This window comes from Schistocerca americana, chromosome 4 (assembly GCF_021461395.2).
Source record: "Schistocerca americana isolate TAMUIC-IGC-003095 chromosome 4, iqSchAmer2.1, whole genome shotgun sequence".
Classification (NCBI taxonomy): Eukaryota; Metazoa; Arthropoda; class Insecta; order Orthoptera; family Acrididae; genus Schistocerca; species Schistocerca americana.
Window position 1 is genome coordinate 715,682,109 of NC_060122.1, and position 20,681 is coordinate 715,702,789.

Here is a 20,681-nt window from a genome sequence, read left to right on the forward strand (position 1 = left end):
AACTATTTATAGCTGAGTTCAACTCCTGGCTCCCACCATGCCCTTTGATGCTTTTGTTTTTCATATCCCGCTCTGATATTCCATAGAACCCACATTCTATCAGCCATTCCCGGCTCTGGTGAATATAAGGCTGGCAAGATTTCAATAAATTCAAGCCTTGTTTAAACTGAAACCTCCATCCCTGCGTATTATTTTCTCCGGCACTTTTATTTTGACAGACCCCTTAATTAAGCCGTCAATGAAACTTGGTATTTGCACCATGATACCCATCTCCTCATATTTCATTTCAGAATTATATTCAAGAGAGTGCCCGTTGACAAATATTTTGTATGGATTTTTTTTAGTCATGTGTCACTGAGGTTACTTGCACCTCTCCTTGGCTGAATACTGGCAAGATCACCATAAAACCTCAGAGAGATCACCATAAAACCTCAGAGAGATCACCATAAAACCTCAGAGAGATCACCATAAAACCTCAGAGAGATCACCATAAAACCTCAGAGAGATCACTTCACTGTATGACAAGGAGATGTTCCACAATGTACACAAATTGGATAAACTCTGCCAGAAGAACTGTTGACTTCTTCGTATGACGATCTTCCTCAAAAAGGTGTCAAGGTGGACAAGTTGTACCTATGTTTGTCAAGATCAAATATCATAGTAACATATCAATGGCCAATAGGATTACGCAACATGCAAGCCTAGCACTAGTACAAGAGTGTGTTCATGGCCTTGAACAAATGCTAGATGTCACTTCATATGATCCACTTCACCTCCATATTTACAAACTGGCTATCGTATCTAGATTCTTGAGAACGAGTTGACAGTATAAGGATCACAAGCAGAATCAATGTAGTTGAAAATGACAGCAATGTCAGGAAGCAAAATTTAATCACTTGCACAAAAGACCAAGAAAATGAAGCAGTGTGCTGTACAGTAATTAATCTCACTGTCAAACATCTGAACGAAGATACAATGAAGACTCTTGCTGAAGGAAAACACTTTTAAGCAAAGGCAGCTTAATCTGCCAAGTTCACACCAACGTAGATGACACATCTATGGTGGGGCCACATGAATCATAATAACGTGACGAGCTCCTGGAACATTAAAATTCTATCCATCCTAAAAAAAAAAATTGAAAATTAGGACTAGCTACCTTTCCTCACTGTGTTGAGAGGAGAGCAGAGATATCCCTGGGCTACAAACTATCCAGAAAACCCCCCACACACTGGCTTCTCCACACCTCAAGCCATAATAATCCATCACAAATTTGATGCTGAAGACTTACGGTTGCTCGAAAACTTACAGATAAGGGAAGCCCCACCAAAGAATTATAATACCTGTGAAAACTGTTCCAAAGTGGTGAGAACTCAGATCATCATATTGAGTGGGTGTTGCAACCAAAATCAAAAACTTACAACAAAGAGGCGAGAGTGAGAGAGAAAGAAGCCAAGAATACGTATCTACCTTATGCTGGTCCAATTTCTGGAAAGACGAGTAGACTCCTAAAAAAACATGGTGCCCTGTCTACAGAGAAAAAAAATGTATTTCTAATGTTAAACGCAATAAAATTTTATTTCTAATGTTAAACGCAACCTAGGTCTGTTAAAAGCTAGGTGTGTACTACATTCCATGTGAATGTGGCAAACTGTTAGAACAGGCAAGAAGAGATGCAAAGAACATCAGCAACACACCTGACTAAAATAACCAAGCAAATCGAACATCACTGATGCTGACAGTGTTTAACGGGACCACACAGCAAACAGCAAAGGTCATTAGTCTGCAATTAACCCCCCACCCTAGGACATAAGAAGTGTACCCAACATGACTGTGTTGGAGTCAATTTTACATGCAAATGTGAGAAAGTATCAAAAATGTTTGTGAAGTATGTATCTGAGGCAGATCATGCGAACCTGCCCAGTATAAAGCTAGTGGGATGTGGAAGAAAAAAAACACATTCAGGCTGTCAGTATACCAAGCGACTGTTGTCAGTTCACCGGGTGGATTTGAACTGGGACCTATGTACCTCCCTGTCCTGAAAGCAGTTGCATTAAGACACATGGCTATCCAGGTGGGTAGACATCACTAGCACTGCCTCTAATATAATCAAGAAATGAAATACCAGTATATTTCTGAGACAGTGTAATTAAAGAGTCTACTGAAGTAAAGATGTCAGAAAACCCTAATAAACATTAAAGAACACTTAACTTTAAAAAAGGCTTCAGGTTCAGCACTCAATTTATTAAGATCTCACTGGCAATCACCTTTACCAGAGTGGGGAAATGCTCAGGGAATGTATGTTTCGCAGAATATCAGAGTTGGATCTGAAAAATGAAAGAGCACCGAAGGCCACAACAGGCATCAGAAGTCAAACTTCGCTATAAACAACAGCATGACACCAACAATACTACACAGTTTGGACTCCACGTAGCAAATACCTCTAATAGCAAAACTCACAGCAGCTAAAGAAGATGACTGGGTCAGTTGTCACAATATAATGCTTAAATTGAAACAACAACTCGGTTGAATAGATGGAAGACCACTATTTGTCTAATTATCTATTTCCCTCTTTTTAGATAGTGGTTTCTTGTGAAACATCATACGATGACGTACCACTGGGTGGTTATACTGCCTCCACAATATATGAAGGTATGTTTATGGTTGATTTGTTATACATGTTTATGACTTCATGGTAGCAGCAATTTAATACGAAAAACTACGAAGTGTTTGTCGTTATGTTTCTTTGTTGCGAGAGCACCACAGAAATTGTGTGGGAGCCAATGACAGTTCTTCACGTGGCACATGGGTTTTACATCAAAAGATGAAATCTTCACCGAGTCGACAGCTGTGCATTACGAGAAGCAGCCCAAGGCTGTACTCAATTCCTGGGCCCATTATTACATTAACATAAAAAATAACTGAAACAAAAATGTTCAGTGTGTCTTCAGTTTCTGACTGAGCCATACTCAAATATACATATATGTTACTGGACTTAAGTTTTTACACAGTATACGCTTTATTCTGTGGCAAAAATAAATGAGCTTGAAGCTTTTGTGACAGTAAAAAGTATTACCAATGTTTCTCATATATGAAAGTAGATAGCATTCAGTACCTTTATTTTCATTTGTCTATCATGATTGTTTAAATGAAGATAGATTATTATGAAACAAATGCTGGTTGGAACAGTGGATTTTTCAGGAAGTACAAAGGTACCAATATTTCTGATCACAATATTATGATGAAGTAAATTTATGACAGATTATTTGATACTTTCTGAAAGGAAGAAATATATAAGTGGTCTAAATATTGAAAAGTACAATACTTATTATTTTGGAAAGTGATAAAAACATTAACCAAATCTTAAATTCAGTCTGAATCTAACTGACAATAATTGATTATACAGGGACTAATGCTAGTTGCTACAAGGCAGTGTTTTATCTCTGTTTCCTGTGGTTATACTGAACTGCTTGGAGATTACACAAAACATTAAATAATACATGAAAACAGGATCATCTGTGCCCATATTTCATTGAATTGACTATTAGAAACAACCTGCAAACTAAAATTACTTCATATAAGAAAGTCATCTATGATCTTTATAGTAGAGCCTTTATAATTTTGGAACAACAAAAGCTAACTCACTATGTTGTACAACAAAGCTTGTGCTACTTACACAGTTGTACCACTTTAGGTCCATCAGAAAACAGACCACATCAGGAAGAGACATTGCACAGATAACCAAGTACAAAACTAATATGATGCACTGATCTTCATAACTACCTGATAATTCATCAAATCCACAGGAGTATTTACTCTTTAGTAATTTAATTTTGGTAGGTTAAGGCAATAAAAAGTGAGGTGATCAGTCTCTCGTTCAAGAAGTAGCCCATCCAGAATTATTGATGTCAGCCAGAAATCTGATTGAATTATGATAGTAAGTAGTATTGCTAAAATATGAGTACTGAAAGCAATATTTTGACAGAGATGAGAAAATAATTTAGACAGTCAAAAGTGTACTGGTTGGGTATATGCAGGTCAGACAGCAGGTGAGTCCACCTCGAGTGTTTATCTGTGGCAACATAAACCTCACATACGTGACTCACTTCCCTTCAAACCTGCCCTGCAATTCAATTAAGTGCTAGGACAGTAGCAGAATAAATAATGCCATCTAATCAGGAGACTAATAATAGTAAAAGTGAGAGGGCTAAAAAGGTAATGAACATCTGTTGAACTGCCAGCAGTAAAATAAGGTAAGAGAAACAATCAGATCAGTAGATGGGTGATGGCAGGTGTTCAGTATGTGACAGGGGTGTCGCTCCCTCAACTGTCCCACTGCCAGCAGTAAAATAAGGTGAGAGAAACAATCAGATCAGTAGATGGGTGATGGCAGGTGTTCAGTATGTGACAGGGGTGTCGCTCCCACAACTGTCCCACCACTAATTCATTATAGTCCAAGTATTAAAGAGAGGATTAGAATCCACTCCACTAGTGGAAGATATTAACCAGTTCAACTGTTATTTCATGAGCAGCCAGTATAAAGGATAAGGAATACTTAAGGCCTCATCTGCTACTCCTAAAAAGTGAAATGAGATGCTGCAGAACAAGGGCTAACTGCATCTAAAAGCAATTAACGGATGGCCAAGGCAACTGGAAGAGGAGGTATGGTCATAGGACCCCAGACCCAGCGTGCAGCAGGGGACAAACCAAGATTTACTGTTAATTTCAAAGCTGAAGGATCCACTGAGCCACAAACCTGGAAACCACAGTCCAGTTAGAAGTAGAGTAGCACAATCTGCACATCAAAAGGTGTGGATGCGGAATCAGGCAGTATTAAAACTTTCTCATGAAGCCAGCCTTTAGTTGATGAAAACTGAGCAGCCACATCAGCTCTTTATCAGCGATTACTCAAAAATCGGGATTGTGCACATCTAAACGCTGGGTACCCAAGAAGACTGCTGGCTCCTGCAAGCAAGTGTTCGGACAAGGATACAGACTAGAAGTTATACCAAATGCAAAACTCATCAACTTTGTACAGCACAGGTAAACCACTTGTACACCAGAGATCACTAGCCCCATACATTTCAATAAGGAAGAGAGTAAAGTTCAGCACAGAGCCCTGGCAGATGCCATTCTCTTGGACCCACGGGTAGCTCAGCACGGAGCCCTGCCAGATGCTGTGCTTGGGACTCGTGGGTAGCTCAGCAACATACCAATTCCAATCCAAGATGGATGGTGGGATAAAACCTGACATAAGATGGATGGTGGGATAAAACCTGACATCAGTGGGGAGCACTGAAAGTTCAGCCATAGAGGACAAGTAACATTTGATGGCATACGTGGTGGAGTGTATGCCTTATGTAGATAAAAGACTGGAATGAGATGCTGACTTTTAGAAAATGCCTGTCAGACTGCTATATCTAACCTAACCAGATAATTTGTTGTAGATTGTCCCTCCCAGCAAAAAAATATGGCTCTGAGCACTACGCGACTTAACTTCTGAGGTCATCAGTCGCCTAGAACTTAGAACTAATTAAACCTAACTAACCTAAGGACATCACACACATCCATGCCCGATGCAGGATTCGAACCCGCGACCGTAGCGGTCGCTCGGCTCCAGACTGTAGCGCCTAGAACCGCACAGCCACTCCGGTCGGCCCCTCCCAGCAACCACACTAATAAGAATCAAAGGTCTCACAATTGGAGAACCCAGCACAATTGCCAGGCTACCAAACTTTCAAGCAGTTTGGTGGGCACATTGTTTAGCTTTCGAGCAGTCTGCCAGTCTTGTTGGTGAGACTAATCGGTCAGTAGCTGTAGATGGACATTAGGTTTTTGCTTGGTTTACAGATTAGGATGATGACATTCTCTCTCCATGTCGAAGGAAAAACGTCCTCCAGGCAGAAACTGAGTAACATTTAGATGCTTGATCATCTGTTTATGATTCATATCAGAGACTGGGCCAACTCACAAGCATGAAGCAGATTCCAATCAGTGAAAGGTTCATTCCATAATACAGGGTTATGAAAATGAGATTTTTACTCTGCAGCGGAGTGTGCACTGATATGAAGCTTCCTGGCAGATTAAAACTGTGTGCCAGATCAAGACTCGAACTCAGGTCCTTTGCCTTTCATGGGCAAGTGCTCTACCATTTAAGCTACCGAAGCATGACTCATGATCCGTCCTCACAGCTTCAATTCTGCCAGTACCTTGTCTCCTACCTTCCAAACAGGGTTACAGTTGGAAGGAAGGGTAAAAGACAGGGTACGTTTTTAACTTGCCTTAAGTGTTCAAAGAGTAGCCTGATGATAAAATGCTGACACAGTCACGAAGTGTTTGGCAAGAATCAGCACATTGGAAGGAATACCATCATGAACAAGGAATTCAGAACAGTTTTAAATCTTGAGCTCTCCAGTAGACCACATAATTTGACTCACACCTTGAATGAAGCTCTATATGTTTCCCAAGAGACTGTATTCCTTCTAATGGTGTTAATTAGGTTGTTAGTCTTTACGCAAAGCCACTTAAAAGTGGTGACAGCACTCTGAAGGATGTCACTTGAGACACTGTAGCACTGTTCAATGGTTTTGAATAGCTCTCGCAATGTCTTTGGTCCACCATAAGCTGCCAGTTGAGTGGGCATGTAGAAAGGGTTGTAACACCTGTGACAAGGATAATCGTGTTGAAGACAACCCACAAATCCTCATCAATGACAGAAGAGGGGAAGGAGACAGCGAAGGTATACGACTGCTACTTGGCTGTCAGGTGACACCAATATGCCAATGGGTCTGTCGAGTGGTGATAAAGAAAGGACAGGGTCTTCGAAAAGAATGTGCAATGGGTGCGCACGCGCACATGCACACGCACATGCATGCACACAAAATAGGCAGGGAGGATTGTTGGATTAAGGTGGCCATCTCGACTGCCCTGCCTGTGAGTAAACAAACATTACAAACAGTGATTGCTGGGGTCATTTGCACTCTCACTGCTACTGCTTCCAATGTGGAATGTTGTAGAATCCATTCACCAATTATATCTGCGCAAACCGATGTACAGACCTCTCAAGCCATTCTTCCAGGGCCAAGGTTCAAGTAGAAGGCATGGTAACCTTAAAGGGTTAGAGAATGGTCACCAGTGAAATACATTTCTTGAAGAGGACCACAGAGCGCAAACCAAAAGGATATTCCAGTAGGCGACAGTAATACCTATCGCATTCTCAATGAATTATCATGTTAAGGGCGTCCTGGTTAAGATCATTGTCACCGGTAAGGGTGGAACATCCATGAACATACGTTCAAAGTCCAACAGTGTGATCTCCAGCAATTTGTATTTTTTGTTTCCAATTCTCTTTGACAGTTTCTCACTACAAAGGTAAACTGTGATATTGACTATCAGGAAGTAAGTCCCCTCAAAAGTAAGGAAGAACACTCTGGGATAAATCATTTTGTCTGGTGGTCCTCAACATAAATGACATACGAAATGGATCAATCATTTCTTGAAGTGTTAGCATAGCTCTTCATCCATCTGCAGCATTACGTTCCAATGAAAGTTTAAACCCGTCACATTTCAGGCATTTATGGGATGATATGATAACAGGCACATCAAGGGTTTTTTAATGCTTGAAACTGGACAGGATTCACCATTTTAATAAAGATGGAACCACTCAGTATTTTACTACGGGAAGATTTTTCTCCAAATACACTTTCACTATTATACACAAACAACATTGGCTTATTAAGTAATAAGGACCCTCCATTCATCTAAGTGCAAACCAGAAACAGAGATTTAGGTTTCTGCCTTTTGCTTAGTTGAGCTTCCCTCTCATAGTGGGGCCAAGAACAAAGTTCTTAGGGTAATAACAATTGGCACTGAAGAATCAAAGTTTGAAGAGATTGCCAGAGTGTTACGGCCTCCAGCTGATAACTTAGGTCTTTTCTAGGTGTCAGATATCTGCCACACTGCTGCTTTCTCCAAAAGAGGGTCCTCCCCTTGGGCACTACTCAGGCAGAGCTATGGCCATCTGGTTTGGTGGCTACAGTCCATAGTCCCAGTGTCCCCAAACAGACAGATATCTACTCCTAGGCACACACAAGGAAGTGGCAGCTCTCATCAATAGTGTGATCCCCCACATGGACTGGCAAGCTTCCCCTGTAAAAAAATTTGGAAAGGTGGAGGTCAACACACACATGGAGACCAAACAGGAGTTAACTGATCACAAGTGTGAAATAAAGAAACAAAGTGGAAAAAGCCATAATTGATGTCCTACAAGCAAGCTAGGTTGTCAGCAGTGAATCTGTCAGAGACCAAGTCAGAGAAACAGTACAGGGTACAACTACAGCACAGATCAAGGAAGTAACACTGCAATAGCTCAAGGCCCTATGCTCCCCACAGGCCAAGTTTTAAAGGTTCTGCATAATTGCCTACACCAACAGAGCATAAATTTAATGTGTTGACTATTGACAGTAAGTTATTTAATATCTTGTGTAACTCATCAATTACCAACAGTTCCATATCTGCGCAAGGGAGGTTATATACTGAGAAACTACATTCTGCCACAACAATTTATAATATAGTTTTAATTTTGTTCTGAAAGTTCTCTCTTTTTGGTGTAATGAGTTTTTTTTTTTCCTCCCTGATGACTTTCTTCGGCCCTTTGAAGGATTGTCTGTAGTGAAATTCTACAACTGGGTTGTGAATGTTTTTCATATGATACAGATGTTATTTCTTCCTACATGATATTCTAATTCAATTACTTACACAAACTGCTGGCTCATTAGAGAGAGAGAGAGAGAGAGAGAGAGAGAGAGAGAGAGAGAGAGAGAGAGAGAGAGAGAATTTGATGGTTGCCCAACGGCGAGCTCATCAGCACCCTTATACTTATGAAAACAAATGAAAGTGGAGATGAACATGCACTCGAAATGACCACACAAGCACTCTGTATCACATACACTCTCACTTACACTAAAACCAATTAGGAGGGAAGAGAGCTAATCAAGAAATTAAAACACAGAGAAAACAGAATACAGAAGAACTAAAAGAAATGCAGAGGCACATGTGACTGGCTGACCACTTACAAGAACTAGGGTGAGCCAGCCACCCTTTGACACATTAAGAACCTTGTTAAAAATGTCGGACAATTCATGAAACTTTAAAACTCTAACCACGTTCGTTTGATCATTACATAAAACAGACGGCAGATCCACCAGCTAATCTACCACAGTCCATTGGTTGGCAAATAAAATGCATACAATAAAATTTGGTGCACCATGATCTGCACGCCACAAGCACCACACATTGGAAGGTCCTCTTGCCATAGTAAGAATCCACATGTCATGTGGCCTATGTGAAGACTAGTAAGAAGGACCTTGTCTCTCCGATGTGGCTGGAAGAAAGTACTCAACAGCCAAATTGTGGGCTTGATCACACCAAGCTTGTTATCTGTCACTGCCAGCCACTCGTCTTCCCATCAACATATGACTTTGTATCTCAACAGCGAGGTGATAGCACGTAGGGGGATATCACATTGAAATACCAGAGTATCACTACACGCCTCCTTGGTTGCTTGATCCGCCCGTTTCAACCGACAATGAGCCATTACGCAATCGATTTATAGATTTTAATGTTCCAGCGATGCCTTCCAAACCCTTATGGATATAAAAGCGGGACACTTTTCAAATGTCCCCTCCTTCCTCTTTATCAGCAGGAACAATGTTATTCATGACTTTCATGACTCCACGAGCCCTGTTACTGCAGTCCAAAGTATTTTGATTATCGAGAGGACTACCTTCTCTCATTCTTTTGGATGAATGGGTGTGAATACTCCCAGGCGGTACACCCTTCCCACTATGAGGAGAAGATCATAATTTCGTCGGTTCCATCTCGGTCCCATGAGCAGCTAGGAAAATAAGGGTCCACTCAGACAGAGCTCCACAGCCTGAGTAAGCCTTATTCAACTGAGGTGCAGCAGGTTCCCCAGAGGTTGCCCACTAACGACTGTTCCACCGCGACAGCCATGCATCCCATCAGTGCACACCACACCTTGAGATTGAGGGTTTTTTTCTTTTGAGGTTTATCCTGTCCTCGCAAGCTGGGCGGTCAAGCCAAGATCCCCCATTTCCTGAGACACACAACGTTCCACCGCCACACCATGTGGTGGTCACTGAAGCATACACAGAGCTTACGTTGACAGGGGATTTGCAACGCTTACCAGTCCCCAGCTCATGAACCCTGGGGTCACCAAGCTCATACCCAGCAAAACAATACTTAGCTCCTGACGGCAGCTCATTAGTACTGCAAATAAAGGGAAAGAGCTATCGAAGAAGAAATAAATGTTTCTACAAATGTATTATATTTTTGTCACTCAAGCTGGCTGTCTTTTTGATAAGTTTGCCTTTCAAGATTGTTTGTAAATTTCTGTATTGCAAGTTGATTATCATCTCTGAATCTTTGAGTTATTACTTTGGGATGGAAGTACTTTGATTTCTTTCAGTATTACCATTTATGCATCATGATTTGACAGGCTGTTACTTTTTCCCCACACTGCCAGCAAGCGAACAACCTATGAAGATACTGTCTGACTGTACTTTTACCTAACTGAACTCTTGCTGGTATTTCATTGTCTTCACTAGGTTGTAAGATTCATGTAAATACATCAAAATCCTTTTTTTCTGGAGAATCAGTCAAAAAAACTGATACTGAAATCCCAGACATAGTTAAATTCATGTCTTTCTTAAAGGATCACTTCTACCACAACTTCAAGCCTGGAAAGGAAAACACTATTCTACTTGAGGGGAGGAGAGGGGCAGTGAGAAGTGACTGGGGGGAGGTGGAGGTGAAATGTGGGTCTGCATTTCCTGTGGAAGGAGTTGGTTAAGCTTGTAAGTGACAGTATATAGGTGGTTCTGGACTCAGCCAAGGCCAAATTCCTGTAATAATGTAGAGAAGTGCCAAAATTTTTTTAGTGCTATGTCATGTAGGATGTTTCCCAGTGTGGGGAAGGTTCCTATAACGCTGGAAGTTGATTCAGTAAATGAGAGCATAGATCAGAAGGATCAATAAGCTTATTTCATCAAAATTTTTGGGGGATTAAAGGTAAAGTAGATATGACACTAACAGATCTTAATACATTCCTTCTCATCCTCGTCTGAGCTTTCATAGATCTGATGAAGTCCAGTTCGTGGCCACAGCCAGAGTCTGCAAACTCACTGTGCTGTACACGACAAATCATGCACATTTTGCTCCATTGACTTCCTCTGAAACGTTTGTTAGCAGTACTGGAAAAAGTTTATGCCCACTACATGTATGTTATCAAACAAAATAAGGGTCACTAGCCTCACATCAATCCATGAGACAGGATTGAAAGTCACTTCTTCTATACTCCTCATCAGTGCCCTGCAGCCATATGACCAGTTTCATAAAACTCAACAATCCAGTCACTGGACTGGACAAAGAACACCAACGTCAGTTACTACACCCTTACCAATAGAATTCTACAATCTCATTTATAATCAGTACACTATCACAGTCTAAAGTTGAAGAGGGTAAAGACATACGGAAAAACTGCATACTTCAAATTTCCATTGGAGAAAAATGCAATTTATTATCTTCTAATACCTCATCAAGTCTGCTTCATAAGTAAGGCTACACCTCCAGCTAGCCTAGCTACTCCTTGCTCTGTTAGGTGGCCTCTTTCCAAGCCGTCATGTACATTCGTTAAACAGCAACAGTCGCCACAAGAACAAACCATTTTTCTGATCCCTGACTACCAATTTCTGAAATACATCTGAGCTTAAAATTTGTCACGGAGCGAAGTGGCGCAGCGATTACCACATTGGATTGATTCTGGAGGACAACTGTTCAAACACATTTCCGGCCATCTTGATTTAGATTTTCCGTGATTTCCCTAAATGCTGGGATGGTTCCTTTGAAAGGGTACGGCCGACTTTTTCCCCCATCCTTTCCTAATCCACTGGGACCGATGACCTCGCTGTTTGGTCCCCTCCCCCAAATCAAGTGACCAACTAAAATTTGCCTTCTTATCTTACCAAGGCTGCCGACCAACAATTCCAATTCATCTGCTTGAAGTTGCTTCAACATACAGGCCTTTGGGGGCAATCTACTGCCAGAGCAGCAAGTAGGCACGCCCACCAGAGCAGCAAGTAGGCACTGTGATTGGCCACTTCCTGTTAGTGCTCCTAGTACTACGATAAAGTAATGCTGCCTGCTGATACTTCCAAGAGTGTGTTACCCATAGGGTATTATAACAAGTGCAAGCCATCCTGTGGGAAACATTTGTCTTTTAAAGCCACCAGGTTGAAACAGAAGGTAACACCCTTTAGCTGGATTAAGCCAAGGTGGAGAGTTATCTCTCGGCAGGAGAAGTCTCCATTACCCAGATGCTAGGAAACCGGCACTGTTCATCACAATAGCGACCAGCACTTGCTGATAGTACAGGCCTGGGAAATTACACATTACTATCTTCACTATGATATTATTTGTACCTCAGAGCATAATTTACTTAACGAAGAAATGTTAAGTATCCCTTGTAGGGTGTATTTTACCCAATTTCAATGCAAGATGTCCACCGCAGACAAGAGGAGCTGTTAAAAAGAGGTGACATATCAAACATCTGAAGGTGACTGACTGCATTTTGCAGATATCTGATTCTCACAATGTATAAACATAACCATAGCAAGCGACAGCACAGAAGCAAAAAAATCTTCATACAATACAGTCACATTTCAGTTCATACAGAATTCCACACACAATATCTACAACAAGTTTTCTATTCATAAATGCATTTCAATTCCTGCACTGTAATTCCAAAAACCACACCTTGAGTGTGAAATATATAATGATCATCATCAAAATAAGTGAAGAAAGCTTGTTTGCAGTACATCTGGTGAAGTGCCAAACTGCAGCACACACACTTTGCATAGTTTCCAGTTTTTTTATCAGAAACCTCTTTCTTGACAATCTTCTCACTACAGAAAATTACTACAAACAATAGTCAGTTTCGTTGAAATAAAAATAAAACTACATTCTCTGTACAGTTCAATGGAGCAGGGTGTATTTCCAGTCACAAATGAGGTAATGTGGATTGTATATACCGCTCGTAGCGACTAACTGTCACAAAGGATTATTTAAAACTTAGATGCACAGTGACAGTTACCCACAGGATGGTTGTGAACACTACAGTACTTTAATGGAAGCACATACAACATATGCTCAGGTGTGCACAAAGCTGCTATGATTCAATGCACATTATTTCCCAGTCAGAATACTTGGAATTATAAAACAAAGAGTACTTCATGTAAATTATATGAAATATGAAGACAGTGTATTAATTACATATTTAGTATAGGTAGCAGAGGGAAGGGCAACTCTTAAATTGAGTAACAATTCCAATACACACATACGAGACAGATTTTTATAGGCATTTACAGTTTTTTATTTGATGCTATAGACTGTTTATCATAACTGTTGAAGCGCTTTTCTCTGTACAAAATCCATTCAAACTTTATTTTTTCCCTTCACAAGCCTAAATGAAACACCATGTCAACAAAACTTTACTTATTACTGCAGAGTACAAACACATCATGGTATGAGTACACCAGACAGCAGGCCTACATTCTACTCAGCTGATACCAACATTATGGTGACGTGTATACAAAGCGTGAATATTTAGGCAACTTCATTTCCAACTGCAGTCTGCTACCTATACAACAACCACTTATTTCCAAAAAATGAAAATTCTTTTTGGTTTGTTTAGCCATCATATCTATACCTGCCTCAGAGCTATGAGGTAAACCTTCATAAGTAAAAACCTGTTATAAACACATACTAGATTATACATATATACCATAAAAGAGACCAAGCATGCAAGTGTGCACATGTAAGCAAAAACATAACTCAATATATACCTGAATACTTCGAATATGTCCTGGAGATGAGGCCCAAGCAGTGCAGGTATCATAGGAAGTAATACAATTAGCACCAGTAGTGCACTCATGAGAGGCAATATATCTGTCTCCACCTGAATCAAAAGTGGCCAGTGTAAGTAAATGAGTGTGAAATATTGAATACATAAATCAAAAACCAATTAAGGAAATTTGAACTATTCAGTGGAGTAATTATGAACAATGCTCCATCTGCAAATGAAGCTGCAAGCATTTGGGGCAATGTAATGGAATGATGAACTTTCTTCCATTAAGCACTAATTTGCAGCACCATAATACACAAATTATTTTCTGTTATGTACACACATTGCACTCTTGCTACAAAGCTGACTACTCAAATTATAAGGTTTTTCATAAATCAAGAAAAATGTTTTTGCCAATGACGAAACATTATTAAGACAGACAAATTTATCAGCACTAATGAGACTGAAGATAACATTGGGATTAAATGGTGTTTTAGTAATTTCCAGCATTAACCCCAAAGATCTGCCCTTTATTTTAGTCATGTCACCTTTAATGTCTTTACCAAATATACAGCTGCTGATTACTTAAAGAGTTCTGACACTTTTCTACAATGAAACAAATACATATGTCATTTTTTACATTCTATTTGTGCTTATAAATAATGTTTTATTTCTAATTAAGTCACGTCATACATTGAGTAGGATAGATTTTAATTAATATGTTTTTGGTGCCCACTGCTGCAAACACAGTACATTTATGGAAATGATACATATTTAACAAAACCTTTCATAAACTCAGAAGTACACAGGGGTGCAGTTAAAAGTAGCCCACCTCCCCTTTGAATGTGATATTTTAACTTCTGAAATAGAATAAACGGTTACAACCATGGACGGTTTTATGCAATAATGGGATGTTAGCATTCTTCTGCCAACAATCAGTTTATCTCATCAATGAAATTAGATTTGTCTCTTTGTGGCCTGCAAAATGATTTTCTCAACAGCAGAAAGAAGTGATGTTGCAGAAGCATATGTGAAAACAAGTTTGATCAAGGAATCTCACGAAATTTTCGGGGTCAGGTATCCAGACAGAAGACTACCAGCAAAGAGAACAATACTGAGTCTGTGGTGCACCTACGGATCTGTGCAAAATTTAAAACAACAAAGAATTCCTTCAGTTCACACAACTGAAGTTATTTCAGAGTTCGCCAAAGAATTATTCAGGGCCTAAAGAAGTCTACAGGTAAACAGGCTCAACAGACAAATGTAAGTAGGAGGAGTTGCCAATATATATTGAAAAGCCTTAATTTGAAGCTGTATTGTGTGAGGGTTGTGGAGCAATTACGGGGTGGATTACAGTCAGAAATGTATAGATTACGGCACACGATGGTTTGTTAGACCATTTCCATTACATCATGAATGATAAGCAAGGTTTCATCTTTCCAGTGACATCAATTCACAGAACGCAAGGTACTGGGCAACGATGACCCTTAACACTGTATATCAGCAACCACTTCACGATGAAGAAATCGGCATTTGCTGTGGCATAACAGTAACGCACATATTTGGACCAATATTTTTTGACACTACCCTCGACACAGTTGCATATATGGAAATCTCTGATACTTTCTGTGCTCAACTCATTGAATTTGAAAGACAGTACTGCTTCTTCCAGCATGGTGGGGCAACATGCCACATGTTTCTGGTATCCCTGGAACGAGTCCACAATGTCTTCCCTGAGGAAAGAACTGTAAGCAAACACTTATGAGCACCATGATCGCCAGATCTAATAACATACGATTTTTGCTGCAGGGACACGTAGAGCAAAAAAGTCTATGAAACAAATCCACAAACAATACAATAAATAAGGCAACATCAACCACGAATTTGCTGCCATCAATATCCAAACTTTAGGCCGGGTGTACTTTAATATGCTTAGATATGCACAACTGTGTACTGATGTTGCAGGGAGGCGGGTTCACTTAACATTTTCTATGCATATACGAGGAATGTTCGCAAAGTAAGGTCCGATCAGTCACAAAACGGAAACCACAGTGAAAACAAAAAATTTTTTATTCACAACAGTTATCACACCTTCCAGCTAGCTCTCTAAATAGTCGGCGCTCAGACTTACTGTTGTCTTCGAAGCCAGCGGTTCACGTGTGCAGAGATGAACATCGGAGGGAGCCAATTAAGGCCTCTATTGTGAGTGATCAAACACTTTCCATTGAAAATGTTGCAGGAGTGTCTTTTATTGCCCCTGCAAAATGCAGCTGAGAATTGTTTTGAAACAAGAAACACATGACATTTACGTTATGTGGACTGCGTAGCTTCAGGCAAAATCTCTCACCAGGTCAATGTACTTGGTGGGAGACACTGCTGCTTTAGGCATTTCTATGTGATCACTTTGTGCTCTGAACTGGAAAGAGAAAGTGAAGTTATTGACAGGCACACTAAAGGAACTGCCAAACACATCTGTGCAAGGTTCCATCAAATTTTCACAGTGGTTCCAATTTCATGCCAAATCGGACCTTACTTTCCGAATACGTCTTGTATTTTTCACTGTATTTTTCGTTGTAAATAAATGGTAAAACAATTTGAGCTCTTCGTATCTGTAATTTCATTGCATTTCATTTACACTTACACAGGCTACTTCTATCTGCACCACCCTGTACAAGTCAAAGGACAGTATCATTTAGCACTATAAAAGTTTAACTGCTTTCAGACACTGAACTGATGGGATCATAATAAACAGTTCAAACACTCAACTAGTACTGAGAACATTTTTATGACATGAATCGTAATAATTCTTTGGAATGATATTTTTTCTATTGAGACATGGAATATCTCTCTTCTTTTACAGGCAGACGAAACACTTTAGAGTAAGCTTTAAACAGTATACTTTCTGATCAACATGCAACAGTATAAATGTCAATTCTGTCCCCATTAGAAATGGTAGCAGTACCAATTTATTCTGTTTCATCATAGGATTTCAATGTGGATGATGCATTTTTATGACAATGTAATACATGAAGTATTTTATTATGTAATTCCTTTACTATCTCATCAGTTGTATCTGTTTCATGGGCTTCCTTTCAGATTAACAGAATGTTCATACTCTGTGTTACCCTCCAATATGACAGGCCAACACCCTGATAACATCGTTATTCTGCATGAAGAGAGAATAGGAAAGCATGAGTATATTCTTGAAAAAGAGAGAACTTAAAATATCCTAATCTACTTCTTCATAATCGACAACTGATAATGTTGGAAAATATCATGTAACCCAAATTCATATTATTATCAAGGGCATCTCGTTCACTTTGAAAGAGAGAGAGAGAGAGAGAGAGAGAGAGAGAGAGAGAGAGAGAGAGAGAGAGAGATATGCGGGAGGGAGGGGGAGAGAGAGAGGGAGGGAGGGGGAGAGAGAGAGATATGCGGGAGGGGGGGAGAGAGAGAGAGAGGGAGGGGGGGAGAGAGAGAGAGAGGGAGGGGGGGAGAGAGAGAGAGAGGGAGGGGGGGAGAGAGAGAGAGAGAGAGAGGGAGGGGGGGAGAGAGAGAGAGAGAGAGAGGGAGGGGGGGGAGAGAGAGAGAGAGAGAGGGAGGGGGGGAGAGAGAGAGAGAGAGAGGGAGGGGGGGAGAGAGAGAGAGAGAGGGAGGGGGGGAGAGAGAGAGAGAGAGGGAGGGGGGGAGAGAGAGAGAGAGGGGGGGGAGAGAGAGAGAGAGGGGGGGGAGAGAGAGGGGGGGAGAGAGAGAGGGGGGGGGGGGAGAGAGAGAGAGGGGGGGGAGAGAGAGAGAGAGGGGGGGAGAGAGAGAGGGGGGGGGGAGAGAGAGAGAGAGGGGGGGAGAGAGAGAGAGAGGGGGGGGAGAGAGAGAGAGAGAGAGAGAGAGAGAGAGAGAGAGGGGGGGGGGGGGAGAGAGAGAGAGAGAGAGAGAGAGAGAGAGAGAGAGAGAGAGAGGGGGGGGGGGAGAGAGAGAGAGAGAGAGAGAGAGAGAGAGAGAGAGAGAGAGAGAGAGAGAGAGAGAGAGAGAGAGAGGGGGGGGAGAGAGAGAGAGAGAGAGAGAGAGAGAGAGAGAGAGAGAGAGAGATGGGGGGGGGGGGACACCATGCTTCAACTTCCAACGCTATTATTTTAAATGGTTTCATTGCCTCTGGTAACCTCTGCAAAGGTATTAACTTATGGCTCTTATATGCCCCCTGCGTGCATTGTTCACAACTCTTCACATACCAACCAGCATCTTGTTTCTTGACTACCACCAGTGGCATTATGCTAGTATCATATTTTTTGTTCTACAACCCCCATGTCTTGACAACATGTGGTCAAGTGATTCTTTCAATACTTCTACTCTTAGCCCTGCTGGCACTACTACCTGTGGCACCAACTTCGTTGTCTTACACAACATGCCACACACAATGAATTGTGGCTGCAATGCATACTGTTTATTTGAAACAAGAAAACTGGCAGCATCGGTCATAAGAGGTTTGAAACCATTTATTACAACAAATTTATTTCAGTCACTGTGTGACCATCTTCAGTAAAAAGACTCATAATAAAAGCACATATCACAACTTCTACATGGAGTCAATACAAAAGAACATAGCAGCTAAAAAGGAAATTTTAAACTGACTTTGCAGCCCAACATCGAGCATACTGTTTGTATTCCGTGTCAGCTCAGTGTGCTGCTTGTCACTGTACACGGTCGTACTCAGTGGTTGTATCACTGCTACTTTTCAGATTAACCCATTCAGACTAATTATTAGAAATTCTTTTATTTTAATTTCCTTGTTTTTATTAGACATACGACAGACACAACAATGTGAAAAACAAGTGTTACGTACATTAATTAAACATATACTGGGTGGTTTCAAATCAAGCCACTACGCATGAAATGGCATTTACTTTTGGTGATAAGGTAAGATACAGTTCTTTTCTGCAGTTAGGCATAGCAGTACCAGACAGAGAGCACACTTCCATCTGCTTCTGTGATGTTCCTCCTATGTACTACAATGTACACAGTGCCCTGAGTTGCATTGTATTGGCAGATGCTTTGTTTCTTTTGTATGTTTTTCAACTGGAACAACAGTTTAACATTTTCTTGCTAATGGTTCTTTGCTCTCACTCTCTGAAATTATGCAAGAAAACACTAATTTTTTGTTCAAAAATCGAGATCTCCATGTTTGCTGCTACAGACAGTCTGCATCGGCATCAAAGGAAATTCTTTCCAAGTTTAAGTAGTGTCACAACACAACACGAATATGAAGTTGAGCAAGAGAGTTTTCTGTATCTAATCCATGAACAAAACATGCCTTATAGGAAAAAGTTCAATCACAATTTGAAAACAAAGATGATCATGCACTGCATACAAAAGTGACTTCTCCGGTTGCTTGTCTAGCTGCTAAGATTTGAAACATATGAAGTAGTGTAAGCAGTAGTCACTAAGAGGCAGCGTCTAATGGAGGCTTAAAGGGTGGCCACAGATGCAGCTACTATCCATATGCCACAAAATGAGAAAACAAAATGAGAAAATCCTAAGTGGCATCAAATGGAATTACATCATCTGAAAGGGTTAAACTAACCACTTTCATATGTTTCTTATTGACGTCATACTTTAAGAAATGGAACAAGCTTGTGAGGATTGTAGTAGGGTAGTAAATGCTGAACTTCAATTTACTAGGAGAATTTTAGGAAAATGTGGTCTATCTGTTAAGGAGAATATATGTAGGACACAAGCACAACCTATTCTTGAGTACTGCTCAAGTATTTGGGGTCCACACCATTTCGGGTTAAAGGAAGACATTGAAGTAATTCAGAGGGGGGCTGCTACATTTGTTATCAGTAGATTTGAATCATACACAAATGTTACGGATATGCTTTGGGAACTCAAATGGGAATCCCTGGAGGAAAAGCTACATTCTTTTTGAGGAACACTACAGAGAAAATGTAGAAAATCAGCATTTGAAGCTGACTGCACAATGATTCTACTGCCCAACGTACACTGTGCGTAAGGACCACAAAGGTAAGATATAAGAAACTAGGGCACATAAGTAGGTTTACAGACAGTCTTTTTCCCCTTGCTTGATTTGCAAGTGGAACAGGAAAGTAAATGACTAGTAGTGATACAGAGTACCTCCACCACACGCCATACATTAGCTGTGGAATATGTATGTAGAGGTAGATGTAAATTGCTTAATCTCAATGCCCATCTAGTCAGTCTATCAGAATGGTCCCTAAACCCAAACAACCACTTAAGAGCTGTATAACCAGTTACCACTTTAAAACTACTTCCCAAACAAATAAAATCCGAAATATGTGATTCCACAGATAGACTAAACATCTCTTTTTCTGTTGTGGCATACACCACTGGTTTCTTCTCTGCTCACTATTTGACTGAGAACACACCCTACAGCTAGAATGGAAGCATCAATTGACAAGATAAACTCTTTCCTCTAATCCAGAAAAATTACTACTGAACTCAATGTTAATCCTGTCTACCTCCTTGAATGCATGTGGGCATTTCTTAGTCCATTCAAACTTTACACCCTTTTAAAAAAAGTTGCATAACTGATAACCCTAGATCTGCAAACCCTCTTATCGATTTTCTATAATAGTTCCCGAATCCTAGATAAGACTGGAACTTCTTGGCATCGCTAGGAATCTGAAATTCCAATAGGGACTGCCTATACAAACACAGGACCCATCTCAAACCATTCACTGCTAATAGCATGCTCTCAATATGTAGCTTGTTCAAACACAAAGCGACATTT

At 40.5% G+C, this 20,681-nt stretch overlaps 1 protein-coding gene across 2 annotated transcripts in view; it reads right to left on the reverse strand.

Annotated features, from left to right (window-relative positions):
• Nucleotides 1–20,681, reverse strand: part of LOC124614038 (hamartin) — a gene marked incomplete in the record, with an annotated part of 233,167 nt that overhangs the window by 185,532 nt on the left and 26,954 nt on the right. For both annotated transcript variants that reach the window (XM_047142869.1, XM_047142868.1), the window contains 1 exon segment: nucleotides 13,920–14,032. In XM_047142869.1, coding sequence (XP_046998825.1) covers nucleotides 13,920–14,032 — 113 coding nt within the window.